This window comes from Agelaius phoeniceus, chromosome 33 (genome assembly GCF_051311805.1).
Source record: "Agelaius phoeniceus isolate bAgePho1 chromosome 33, bAgePho1.hap1, whole genome shotgun sequence".
NCBI lineage: Eukaryota > Metazoa > Chordata > Aves > Passeriformes > Icteridae > Agelaius > Agelaius phoeniceus.
Genome location: NC_135297.1, coordinates 552,316 through 564,818, shown reverse-complemented (window position 1 = coordinate 564,818; position 12,503 = coordinate 552,316). Strand labels below are relative to the sequence as shown.

At 60.4% G+C, this 12,503-nt stretch overlaps 1 protein-coding gene across 1 annotated transcript; it reads left to right on the top strand.

Moving 5' to 3' along the window:
- Positions 1-3,714: 3,714 nt before the first annotated feature.
- LOC143696305 (uncharacterized) lies at positions 3,715-11,752 on the top strand. The gene is given in 6 exon segments (XM_077192407.1): positions 3,715-5,373; positions 5,375-5,552; positions 7,722-7,825; positions 8,075-9,905; positions 10,153-11,110; positions 11,200-11,752. Coding segments are annotated over 6 exon segments (4,533 nt in total). The 5' UTR covers positions 3,715-4,464.
- Positions 11,753-12,503: the final 751 nt, after the last annotated feature.

Genomic DNA, 12,503 nt, shown 5'->3' with positions numbered 1-12,503 from the left:
CAAGTTCTGTGTTTAATAAGCCCCGCCCCGCCTTTAAACCCCGCCCCCTTTTAAATGAGCGCGGGCCCTTTAAGGCTCCGTGGGCCGAGCCTCTAGAACCCCTTAAACCCCGCCCTCCTCGCGCTCTGATTGGCTGCATAATAGGTGGACTTCCGGCGCGCCGATTGGCTCCGGTAGCGTGACTAAACTCGGAAGTGGCGCTCTGATTGGCTCGATTTGACGAGGCGGGAGTAAGGCGGGAAAGGAACGGCGCTGATTGGTCCGCGACGTGCCGAGGTGGGCGTGGCCTGAGCGCGCGCAAGGCAGGGCGGGAAAGGAGCGGCCTGAGGGGGCCCCGCGCGGGCGCGACCACTGCAGGTACGGGGGGGGGGAATTGGGGGGTCCGGAGGGGTTTTCGGGGTTCCTGAAGGACTCTGGGGGATCCTGAGGGGATTTAGGGGATTCCGAGGGGAATTTGGGGGGTTCTGGGGAGGGCTGGAGGGGTTTGGGGGGTCCTGACGGGGTTTGGGGGGCTCCTGTGAGGGTTTTGGGGGGTTTGGGAGGGACCATTGCGTGCGGGGCCGGGGGGGATTTGGGGGGGTCCTGAGGGTCTTTGGGGGGTTCGAGGGAAATTTGGGGGATCTGTAGGAAATTTGGGGTGGATTTGGGGGGTCCTGGGGGGATTTTGGGGAGTCCTGGGAAGGATTAGGGGGAGTTCCAGGGGAATTTGGGGTGTTCTGAGGTGGTCCGGGAGGATTTGGGGGGGGTTTAGGGGTTCCTGAGGAGATTTGGGGGGGCTCTGTTGGGGTTTGGGGGTGACTGGAAGGGATTTGGGAGGTCCGGGGGGGGAGTTTGGGGGCCTGGGGGGAATTTTGGGGGGTTTTGGTTGGGTTTGGGGGAATTTTGGGGGGATCTGGGGGGTCCCGAGGGGTTTTAGGGGGATTTTGGGGGAGTCTCCAACCATTTGGGGGGGATTTTGGGGGGTCCTGAAAGAATTTGGGGGGTCCTGGGGGGGGTTAGTGGAATTTAGGGGGATTTTGGGTTATTTTGGGGGAATTTTGGGGAATCTGGAGAGAATTTGGGGGGAATTTGGGGAGATTTGGGGGGTCCTGGAGGGATTTGGAGGTCCTGGGAGGATCCATGTGGGGTTTTGGGGGGGGGGATTTTGGGGGTGTGGGAGGGACCATTTTGGGGTTTTGGGGGTTTCTGAGGGATTTTGGGGGTCTGAGGGGGAATCGGGGTTTGCTGAGTGAATTTTTGGGGTTCCCGGGTGGGATTTGGGGTCTCCCGAGTGGATTTTGGGTGTTTTTGGGGGAATTTCAGGAGATTCCAGGTGGGATTTTGGGGTTCCCAGCTGTGATTTGAGCTCCCCAGTTGTAACTTTGGTCAATCCCGGGTGGGATTTTGGGGTTCCCAGGTGGGATTTTGGGGGTTCCCATGCAGATTTTGGGGTTCCCAGGTGGGTCCCGGGTGCTTTTGGTCGATTCCGGGTGGGATTTTGGGCTTCTTTGAGTGGATTTTGGGTGGTTTTGGGTGAATCCAGGTGGGATTTTGGGGGTTCCCAGGTGGATTTTGGGGGTTTCCAAGTGGATTTTGGGGTTCCCAGGTGGGATTTTAGGGGTTCCCAGGTGGATTTGGGGTTTCCTGAGTGGATTTTGGGGTTCTCTGAGTGGACTTTTGGTGATCTCAGGTGGGATTTTGGGGGTTCCCAGGTGGGATTTTGGGGTTCCCAGGTGGGTTCTGGGTGGTTTTGGGTGAATCCAGGTGGAATTTTGGGATCCCAGGTGGGATTTTTGGGCTTCCCAGGTGGATTTTGGGTGATCCCAGGTGGATTTTGGGGTTCCCCAGTGGATTTTGGGGTGATCCTGAGTAGATTTGGGCAAATTCCAGGTGGGATTTTAGGGGTTCCCAGGTGGATTTGGGGTTTCCTGAGTGGATTTTGGGGTTCTCTGAGTGGACTTTTGGTGATCTCAGGTGGGATTTTGGGGGTCCCATGCAGATTTTGGGGTTCCCAGGTGGGATTTTGGGGGTTCCCATGCAGATTTTGGGGTTCCCAGGTGGGTCCCGGGTGCTTTTGGTCGATCCCGGGTGGGATTTTGTGGGTCCCAGGTGGATTTTGGGGTTTTCTGAGTGGATTTTGGGTGTGTTTAGGAGTTCCCAGGTGGGATTTTGGGGGGTTCTCAGGTGGGATTTGGGTTTCCAGGTGGATTTTGGCAGATCCCAGGTGGATATTGGGTGATTCTGAGTAGATTTGGGCAAATTTCAGGTGGATTTTGGGGTTTTTGAGTGGATTTTGGGGGTTCCCATGCAGATTTTGGGGTTCCCACGTGGGTCCCGGGTGCTTTTGGGCAATCCCAGGTGGAACTTTAGTCGATCCCAGGTGGGATTTTAGGGGTTCCCAGGTGGATTTTGGGGTTTTCTGAGTGGATTTTGGGGTTCTCTGAGTGGATTTTGGGTGGCTTTTTGGTGATCCCAGGTGGGATTTTGGGAGTTCCCAGGTGGAATTTGGGGTTTCTGAGTGGATTTTGGTCAATCCCTGGTGGATTTTGGGGGTTTCTGAGTGGATTTTGGGTGATCCCAGGTGGGATTTGGGGGTTCCCAAGTGGGTTCTGGGTGGTTTTGGGTGAATCCAGGTGGAATTTTGGGGTTTTTGGAGTGGATTTTGGGTGGTTTTGGAGATCCCAAGTGGATTTTGGGGGTTCCCAGGTGGGATTTGGGGGTTCCCATGCAGATTTTGGGGTTCACCAGGTGGCTCCCGGGTGCTTTTGATCGATCCCAGGTGGGATTTTGGGGGTTCCCGTGCAGATTTTGGGGGTTCCCGTGCAGATTTTGGGGGTTCCCATGCAGATTTTGGGGTTCCCAGGTGGGATTTGAGCTCCCCAGGTGAAACTTTGGTCAATCCCGGGTGGGATTTTGGGGGTTCCCAAGTGGATTTTGGGGTTTCCAGGTGGGTCCCAGGTGAGATTTTGGGGTTCCCAGGTGGGATTTTGGGGGTTCCCATGCAGATTTTGGGGTTCCCAGGTGGGTCCCGGGTGCTTTTGGCCGATCCTGGGTGGGATTTTGTGGGTCCCAGGTGGGATTTTGTGGGTCCCAGGTGGATTTGGGGCTCCCCAGTTGTAACTTTGGTCGATCCCTGGTGGGATTTTGCCGTTTCCCAGCGACTTTCAGCCGCTTTCATTCGCCCTTACCCACAATTTCCCCCCTTTTTTCCCACCATTCCGCCCCAAATTTGCTGAATTTCGTTCTTTTCTCTCTTTCCCCTCCCCAACCCCGTTTTTTTGCCCTTTGCAGGCCATGCCCCGGCCGCGCTGCAGCCGCTGCGCGCTGCCCTCGGTGCTGCTGCGCTCGCGCTCGCTGCTGCCCTTCTGCCGCCGCTGCTTCCTCAGCGCCTTCGAGGCCGAGGCCCTGCAGGCGCTGCTGCAGCCGGGCCCGGGCATCCCGCCCCAAAATCACGGGGTTTCGCCCCAAAAATCTGGGGTTTCGCCCCAAAATCCTGGCCTTTCGCCCCAAAATCCCGGGGTTTTGCCTCAAAGCCCAAAAAACCCCGGGGTTCCATGTCAAAAACCCAATGTTTTAGCCCAAAATCCCGGGGTTTTGCCCCAAAATCCCGGGGTTTCACCCCAAAAATCCAAGGTTCCGCCTCAAAATTCCGGGGTTTCGCCTCAAAATCCTGAGGTTCTGCCTCAAAATTCTGGGGTTTCGCCCCAAAATTCCGGGGTTTCACCCCAAGATCCCGGGGTTCTGCCCCAAAGCCCAAAAAACCCCGGGGTTCCGTGTCAAAAACCCGAGGTTTTAGCCCAAAATCCCGGGGTTCTGCCTCAAAATTCCGGGGTTTCGCCTCAAAATTCCGGGGTTTCGCCCCAAAAACCTGGGATTCCACCCCAAGGCCTCCAAAATCTCGGAGTTCCCCTTCAAAATTCTGAGGTTCTGCTTCAAAATTCAGGGCTTCCACCCCAAAATTCCGGGGTTTCAGCTCAAAATTCTGGGGTTCCACCCCAAAATTCTGGGGTTTCACCCCAAAAATCCGAGGTTCCGTCTCAAAATTCTGGGGTTTCACCTCAAAATCCTGGGGTTTCACCCCAAAATTCTGAGGTTCTGCCCCAAAATCCCAGGGTTCCACCCCAAAATCCTGGGGTTCCACCCCAAAACCTCCAAAACCCTGGGGTTCCATCCCAAAACCCTCCAAACCCTGAGGTTTCACCCCAAAATTCTGGGCTTCCAGCCCAAAACCCGGGAATTTCACCCCAAAACTCGGAAATTTCGCCCCAAAACTCGGGAATTTCACCCTCCCAAAATTTGGTAATTTCACCCCAAAACACGGAAATTTCGTCCCAAAACTCCAAATTTAGCCCCGAAAACTTGGGAATTTCACCCCAAAACTCCAGAATTAGCCCCGAAAACTCGGAAATTTCACCCCAAAACCCGGGAATTTCACCCCAAAACTCAGGAATTTCATCCCAAAACTCCAGAATTAGCTCTGTAAACATGGGAATTTCACCCCAAAACCCAGAAATTTCACCCCAAAACCCAGAAATTTCACCCCAAAATGTGGGAATTTCGTCCCAAAACTCCAGAACTAGCTCTGTAAACATGGGAGTTTCGCCCCAAACCCTGGGCATTTCACCCCAAAACTCGGGAATTTCACCCCAAAACTCCACAACTAGCCCTGAAAACGTGGGAGTTTCGCCCCAAAACCCAAGAAATTCTCCCCAAAACCCGGGAATTTCTCCCCAAAACCCAGGAATTTCACCCCAAAATGCGGGAATTTCACCCCTAAACTTGGGAATTTCACCCCAAACCCCAGGAATTTCTCCCCAAACCCCAGGAATTTCACCCCAAAACGCGGGAATTTCGTCCCAAAACTCGGGAATTTCACCCCAAACCCCAGGAATTTCACCCCAAACCCCGGGCATTTCACCCCAAAACGTGGGAATTTCGTCCCAAACCCCGGGAATTTCTCCCCAAACCCCAGGAATTTCACCCCAAAACTCGGGAATTTCACCCCTAAACCCAGGAATTTCGCCCCAAAACTCCAAATTTAGCCCTGAAAACTCGGGAGTTTCGCCCCAAAACCCAAGAAATTCTCCCCAAAACCCAGGAATTTCACCCCAAAACTCGGGAATTTCGCCCCAAAACTCCAGAATTGGCCCTGAAAATGTGGGCATTTCGCCCCCAAACCCCCATGATTTCCCCCCCCGGCGCTCCTGGCCGTGTCCCCGGGCGGGGGACGCGGTGGCCGTGGCCGCCTCGGGGGGCAAGGACAGCACGGTCCTGGCTCACCTGCTGGCCCAGCTGAACCTGCGGCGGCGCCTGGGGCTGCGCCTGGCGCTGCTGGGCGTGGACGAGGGCATCGAGGGCTACCGGGACCACGCCCTGGGCGTGCTCCGCGCCGTGGGGGCGGGGGCTGCCCCTCCCCCTCCTGCTGGTCTCCCACCGGGAGCTCTTCGGGTGGGGCGTGGACGAGCTGGGCCCCGTCCTGGGCGGGCGCAGCCGCTGCACCGTGTGCGGGGTGTTCCGGAGACACGCGCTCGACAGGGCCGCCCGGGAGATGGGAGCCGACTGGATCGCCACTGGTGAGCACTGGTTTATACTGGGAGGGGATTGGGAGGGACTGGGTTATACTGGGATGGACTGGGAGGGGCTGGAGAGGGCGGCCCGGGAGATGGGCGCCGACTGGATCGCCACTGGTGAGCACTGGGAGGCACTGGGAGGGCACTGGTTTGTACTGGGAGGGCACTGGTTTGTACTGGGAGGGCACTGGGCGGGCGCAGCCGCTGCACCGTGTGCGGGGTGTTCCGGAGACACGCGCTCGACAGGGCCGCCCGGGAGATGGGAGCCGACTGGATCGCCACTGGTGAGTACTGGTTTATACTGGGAGGGGATTTAGAGTCATTGGAATGGACTGGGAGGGACTGGGAGGGACTGGGAGGGACTGGGTTATACTGGGAGGGCACTGGGCGGGCGCAGCCGCTGCACCGTGTGCGGGGTGTTCCGGAGACACGCGCTCGACAGGGCCGCCCGGGAGATGGGAGCCGACTGGATCGCCACTGGTGAGCACTGGGAGGCACTGGGATATACTGGGAGGGCGTTAAGAGTCATTGGGATGGACTGGGATGGACTGGGAGGGGCTGGAGAGATTGGCCATAGAGATGGGAGCCGCTACTGATGAGCACTGGGTTATACTGGTTTGTACTGAGAGAGCACTGGAGATGCACTGGTTTGTACTGTTAGGGCACTGGGAGGGACTGGGTTATAGTGGGAGGGCACTGGGAGGGCACTGGTTTGTACTGGGAGGGCACTGGTTTGTACTGGGAGGAGATTGGGAGGCACTGGTTTGTACTGGGAGGGCACTGGGCGGGTGCAGCCGCTGCACCGTGTGCGGGGTGTTCCGGAGACACGCGCTCGACAGGGCCGCCCGGGAGATGGGAGCCGACTGGATCGCCACTGGTGAGCACTGGGAGGCACTGGGAGGGGATTTAGAGTCATTGGGATGGACTGGGATGGACTGGGAGGGAGTTGGGAGGGACTGGGTTATACTGGGATGGACTGGGAGGGGGTTTGGAGTCACTGGGAGGGACTGGGTTATACTGGGAGGGACTGGGAGGGGATTTAGAGTCATTGGAATGGACTGGGAGGGAGTTGGGAGGGACTGGGAGGGGATTGGGAGGGACTGGGTTATACTGGGATGGACTGGGAGGGACTGGGAGGGGGCTAGGAGTCACTGGGAGGGGACTGGGAGGGACTGGGTTATACTGGGAGGGACTGGGAGGGGGTTTGGAGTCACTCGGAGGGACTGGGTTATACTGGGAGGGCACTGGGAGGGGCTGGAGAGAGCGGCCGTAGAGATGGGAGCTGCTGCTGTTGAGCACTGGGTTATACTGGGAAGGACTGGGAGAGCACTGGGAGGGACTGAGAGTCACTAGGAAGGGGTTAAGAGTCATTGGAATGGACTGGGAGGGGACTGGGATGGACTGGGAGGGGCTGGAGAGAGCGGCCATAGAGATGGGAGCCGCTACTGATGAGCACTGGGTTATACTGGTTTGTACTGGGAGGGCACTGGGAGGGGATTGGGAGTCACTGGGTTATACTGGGATGGACTGGGAGGGGGTTGGGAGGGACTGGATTATACTGGGATGGACTGGGAGGGGGTTAAGAGTCACTGGGATGGACTGGGAGGGACTGGGAAGGAGTTAGGAGTCATTGCAATGGACTGGTTTATACTGGGAGGGCACTGGGAGGGATTGAGTTATACTGGGAGGGGGTTTGGAGTCACTGGGATGGACTGGGAGGGGACTGGGATAGACTGGGAGGGGACTGGGGTGGACTGGGATAGACTGGGAGGAGCTGGACAGAGCGGCCATAGAGATGGGAGCCGCTACTGATGAGCACTGGATTATACTGGTTTGTACTGGGAGGGCACTGGGAGGGCACTGGTTTGTACTGGGCAGGTCACTGCTGGTCACTGGTAGTGACTGGTGGTCACTGGTCACTCATGGTCACTCATGGTCATTGGTGGTCACTGGTGGTCACTGGTGGTCACTGGTGGTCGCTCATGGTCACTGCTGGTCACTCGTGCCCACTGGTGGTCACTGCTGGTCCCTGCTGGTCACTGCTGGTCCCCAGTGGTCACTGTTGGTCACTGATGGTCACTGGTGGTCCCCAGCGGTCACTGTTGGTCACTGCTGGTCCCCAGTGGTCACTCATGGTCACTGTTGGTCACTCCCGGTCCCTGCTATCCCCAGGCCACAACGCCGATGACGTGGCCGAGACGGTGCTGATGAATTTCCTGCGCGGGGACGTGGCGCGGCTGCGGCGCGCGGCCAACGAGGCCACCCTGGCCACCAACCTCAACATGGCCACCAACCTCAACATGGCCGCCAACCTCAACATGGCCGCCACCAACCTCAACATGGCCGCCAATGGGGCCACCAACGTCATCATGGAGACCAACGGGGCCACCCTGGCCACCAACCTCAACATGGCCGCCACCAACCTCAACATGGCCGCCACCAACGTCACCATGGAGACCAACGGGGCCACCCTGGAGACCAACGAGGCCACCAACGTCACCATGGAGACCAGCAGAGCCACCGACCTCAACATGGCCGCCAACCTCAACATGGCCGCCACCAACGTCACCATGGAGACCAACGGGGCCACCCTGGCCACCAACCTCAACATGGCCGCCACCAACCTCAACATGGCCGCCAACGGGGCCACCAACGTCACCATGGAGACCAACGAGGCCACCCTGGCCACCAACCTCAACATGGCCACCACCAACGGGGCCACCATGGAGACCAACGAGGCCACCCTGGCCACCAACCTCAACATGGCCACCACCAACCTCAACATGGCCGCCAACGGGGCCACCAATGTCACCATGGAGACCAACGAGGCCACCCTGGCCACCAACCTCAACATGGCCGCCAACCTCAACATGGCTGCCAACGGGGCCACCAACGTCACCATGGAGACCAACGAGGCCACCCTGGCCACCAACCTCAACATGGCCGCCACCAACCTCAACATGGCCGCCACCAACCTCAACATGGCCACCAACGGGGCCACCATGGAGACCAACGAGGCCACCCTGGCCACCAACCTCAACATGGCCACCAACCTCAACATGGCCACCAACCTCAACATGGCCGCCACCAACGGGGCCACCAACGTCACCATGGACACCAACGGGGCCACCAACGTCACCATGGAGACCAACGAGGCCACCCTGGCCACCAACCTCAACATGGCCGCCAACGGGGCCACCATGGAGACCAATGAGGCCACCATGGCCACCAACCTGACCATGGCCACCAGCAAGGTCACCAACATCACCAGTGGGGCCACCAATGTCACCATGGAGACCAACGAGGCCACCATGGCGACCAAGGTCACCAACGAGGCCACCCTGGCCACCAATGAGGTCACTGTGGCCACCAACGAGGTCAACATGGCCACCAACAGCACCAGTGAGGCCACCATGGCCACCAACAGGACGGTGGCCACCAATGAGGGCTCAGGGGCCACCAACGAGAACCAAACAAAACCCAACGAGGAACCAACGGAACCCAATGAGAACTCAACAAAGCCCAATGAGGAACCAACAAAACCCAACGAGAACCCAACGGAACCCAACGAGAACTCAACAAAACCCAACAGGAGCCCAATAAAACTCAGCGAGGACCCAACGAAACTCAATGAGAGCTCAATGGAACCCAACGAGAGCCCATTAAAACCCAACAAGAACTCGACCCAACTCAAAGAGAACCCAACGGAACCCAAGAAGAACTCAACGAAACCCAACGACAACCCAACGAAACTCAACGACGACTCAACGAAACCCAACAAGAACCCAACGAGACCCAACGAGAACCCAACGAAACTCAACGACAAGTTGACAAAACCCAACAAGAACCCAACAAAACCCAACAAGAACCCAACGAAACCCAACAAGAACCCAACGCAACCCACCAAGAACCCAACGCAACCCACCAACCCCTCCAGGAGCCCCAGCGTGGCCACCCCCTGGCCCACGGTGCCGCGGCTGAAGCCGCTGCGCCACGCGTCGCAGAAGGAGATCGTGCTCTACGCCCACTTCCTGGGGCTGCCCTACGCCAGCGCCGAGTGCCGCCACGCGCCGCTGGCGTTCCGCGGGCACCCGCGGGCGCTGCTGAAGGACCTGGAGGCGGCGCGGCCGGCGGCGGTGGCGGCGCTGGCGCACTCGGGGCGGCGCCTGGCGCTGGGGGCGGCGCCGGGGGCGGGGGCGGCGCCGGGGGCGTGCGGGCGCTGCGGCGCCGCGGCCAGCGGGGAGCTGTGCATGGCCTGCGTCCTCCTGGCCGCGCTCGACAGGGGGAGGCCCAAGCTGGCGCTGGGCAAGAGAGGGGTCAGGGTGGCCAGAGATGGGGGGGACGGGGGTGGTGGCGGTCATTGGGGTCATCAGGATGGAGCTGGGGGGCTCTGGGGTGGTGGGCAGGGGGGTGGTGGTCATTGGGATGGGGGTGGTGGGCACCAGGATGGGGGTGGTGGTCAGCAGGATGGGGTTGGTGGTCACCGGGATGGGGTTGGTGGTCACTGGGGTGGGGTTGGTGGTCATCGGGATGGGGTTGGTGGTCATCGGGATGGGGTTGGTGGTCATTGGGGTGGATGTGGGCAAGGGAGTTGTGGCTGTAGGGGTGGTGGTCAAGGGGTCAGTGGTCATTGGGAGGGTGGTCAAGGGGTCAGTGGTCATTGGGAGGGTGGTCAAGGGGTCAGTGGCCACCAGGATGGACGTGGTGGTCATCGGGATGGGGTTGGTGGTCACTGGGGTGAATGTGGGCAAGGGGGTTGTGGCTGCAGGGGTGGTGGTCAAGGGGTCAGTGGTCACCAGGATGGAGTTGGTGGTCACCAGGATGGAGGTGGTGGTCATTGGGAGGGTGATGGTCAAAGGGTTGATGGTCAGTGGGGTGGTGGTCAAGGGGTCAGTGGCCACCAGGATGGACGTGGTGGCCAATGGGAGGGTGATGGTCAAAGGGGTGGTGGTCAGTGGGGTGGTGGTCAAGGGGGTTGTGGCTGTAGGGGTGGTGGTCAAGGGGTCAGTGGTCACCAGGATGGAGTTGGTGGTCATTGGGATGGTGGTCAAGGGGTTGGTGGCCACCAAGATTGTGGTCAATGGGTTGGTGGTCACCAGGATGGACGTGGTGGTCAGTGGGGTGGTGGTCAAGGGGGTTGTGGTCACCAGGATGGACGTGGTGGTCACCAGGATGGACGTGGTGGTCACTGGGGTGGTGTTCAAGGGGGTTGTGGCTGTAGGGGCAGTGGTCAAGGGGTCAGTGGTCACTTCAGGGCTGGTGAGGGGGAGCGTGGTGACCACGGTGTCCCCCAGAGTTCTGGTGGCCCTGCTGTCCCTGTTGGTGGCCCTGGTGTCCCTCAGAGGTTTGGTGGCCCTGATGGCCCTGGTGTCCATGGTGGTGTCCATGGTGGTGGCCCTGGTGTTCCTCAAGGTTCTGGTGGCCCTGGTGTCCCCGTTGGTGTCCCCAGTGTCCGGCCGGTGGCCGCCCCGGTGGCCGTGGAGCTGCAGGGCCCTGGTGGCCATGGTGGTGGCCATGGTGGCCATGGTGGTGGCCATGGTGGCCATTTTGGTGTCCCCAGTGTCCGGCCGGTGGCCGCCCCGGTGGCCGTGGAGCTGCAGGGCCCTGGTGGCCATGGTGGTGTCCCCAGTGTCCCCATTGGTGTCCCCAGTGTCCGGCCGGTGGCCGCCCCGGTGGCCGTGGAGCTGCAGGGCCCTGGTGTCCATGGTGGTGTCCATGGTGGTGGCCCTGGTGGCCCCGGTGTCCGGGCGGTGGCCGCCCCGGTGGCCGTGGAGCTGCAGGGCCCTGGTGTCCATGATGGTGGCCATGGTGTCCATGGTGTCCATGGTGGTGTCCATGGTGTCCCCATTGGTGTCCGGCCGGTGGCCGCCCCGGTGGCCGTGGAGCTGCAGGGCCCTGGTGTCCATGGTGGTGTCCCTGGTGTCCATGGTGGTGTCCCCAGTGTCCCCGTTGGTGTCCCCGGTGCCCGGCCGGTGGCCGCCCCGGTGGCCGTGGAGCTGCAGGGCCCTGGTGGTGACCCTGGTGTCCCTCAGAGGTTTGGTGGCCCTGGTGTCCCCAGTGTCCGGGCGGTGGCCGCCCCGGTGGCCGTGGAGCTGCAGGGCCGGGCCGGGCGCTCGGAGCGGCGCCGCCTCAGCGCCTTCGGCCACGGCCGGAGAGACCCGGGGGGGACACGGGCGGGGCTGGGGGACATCTGGGACTTCTGAGGGGACACCTGGGAGGGGACACACCTGGGGACACCTGGGGACAGCTCTGGGGACACCTGGGACTTCTGAGGGGACACCTGGGGGGACACACCTGGGGACACACCTGGGACAGCTGGGGACACCTGGGAGGGGACACACCTGGGGGGACACCTGGGACAGCTCTGGGAATACCTGGGGATGAACACCTGGGGACATCTGGGACTTCTGAGGGGACACCTGGGGGGACACACCTGGGACAGCTGAGGATACCTGAGGGGACATCTGGGGACTTCTGAGGGGACACCTGGGAGGGGACACACCTGGGGACACCTGGGACAGCTGGGGACACCTGGGACAGCTGGGGACACACCTGGGACAGCTCTGGGGACACCTGGGGACATCTGGGACTTCTGAGGGGACACCTGGGGGGGACACCTGAGGGGACACACCTGGGGACAGCTGGGACACCTGGGAACATCTGGGGACACCTGGGAGGGGACACCTGGGACTTCTGAGGGGACACCTGGGGGGACACACCTGGGACAGCTGGGGACACCTGAGGGGACACCTGGGACAGCTCTGGGGACACCTGGGGACAGCTGGGGACATCTGGGACTTCTGGGGGGACACACCTGGGGGGGGACATCTGGGACTTCTGAGGGGACACCTGGGGACACCTGGGACATCTGGGGACACACCTGGGGACACCTGAGGGGACACCTGGGGACACCTGGGACTTCTGAGGGGACACCTGGGAGGGGACATCTGGGGA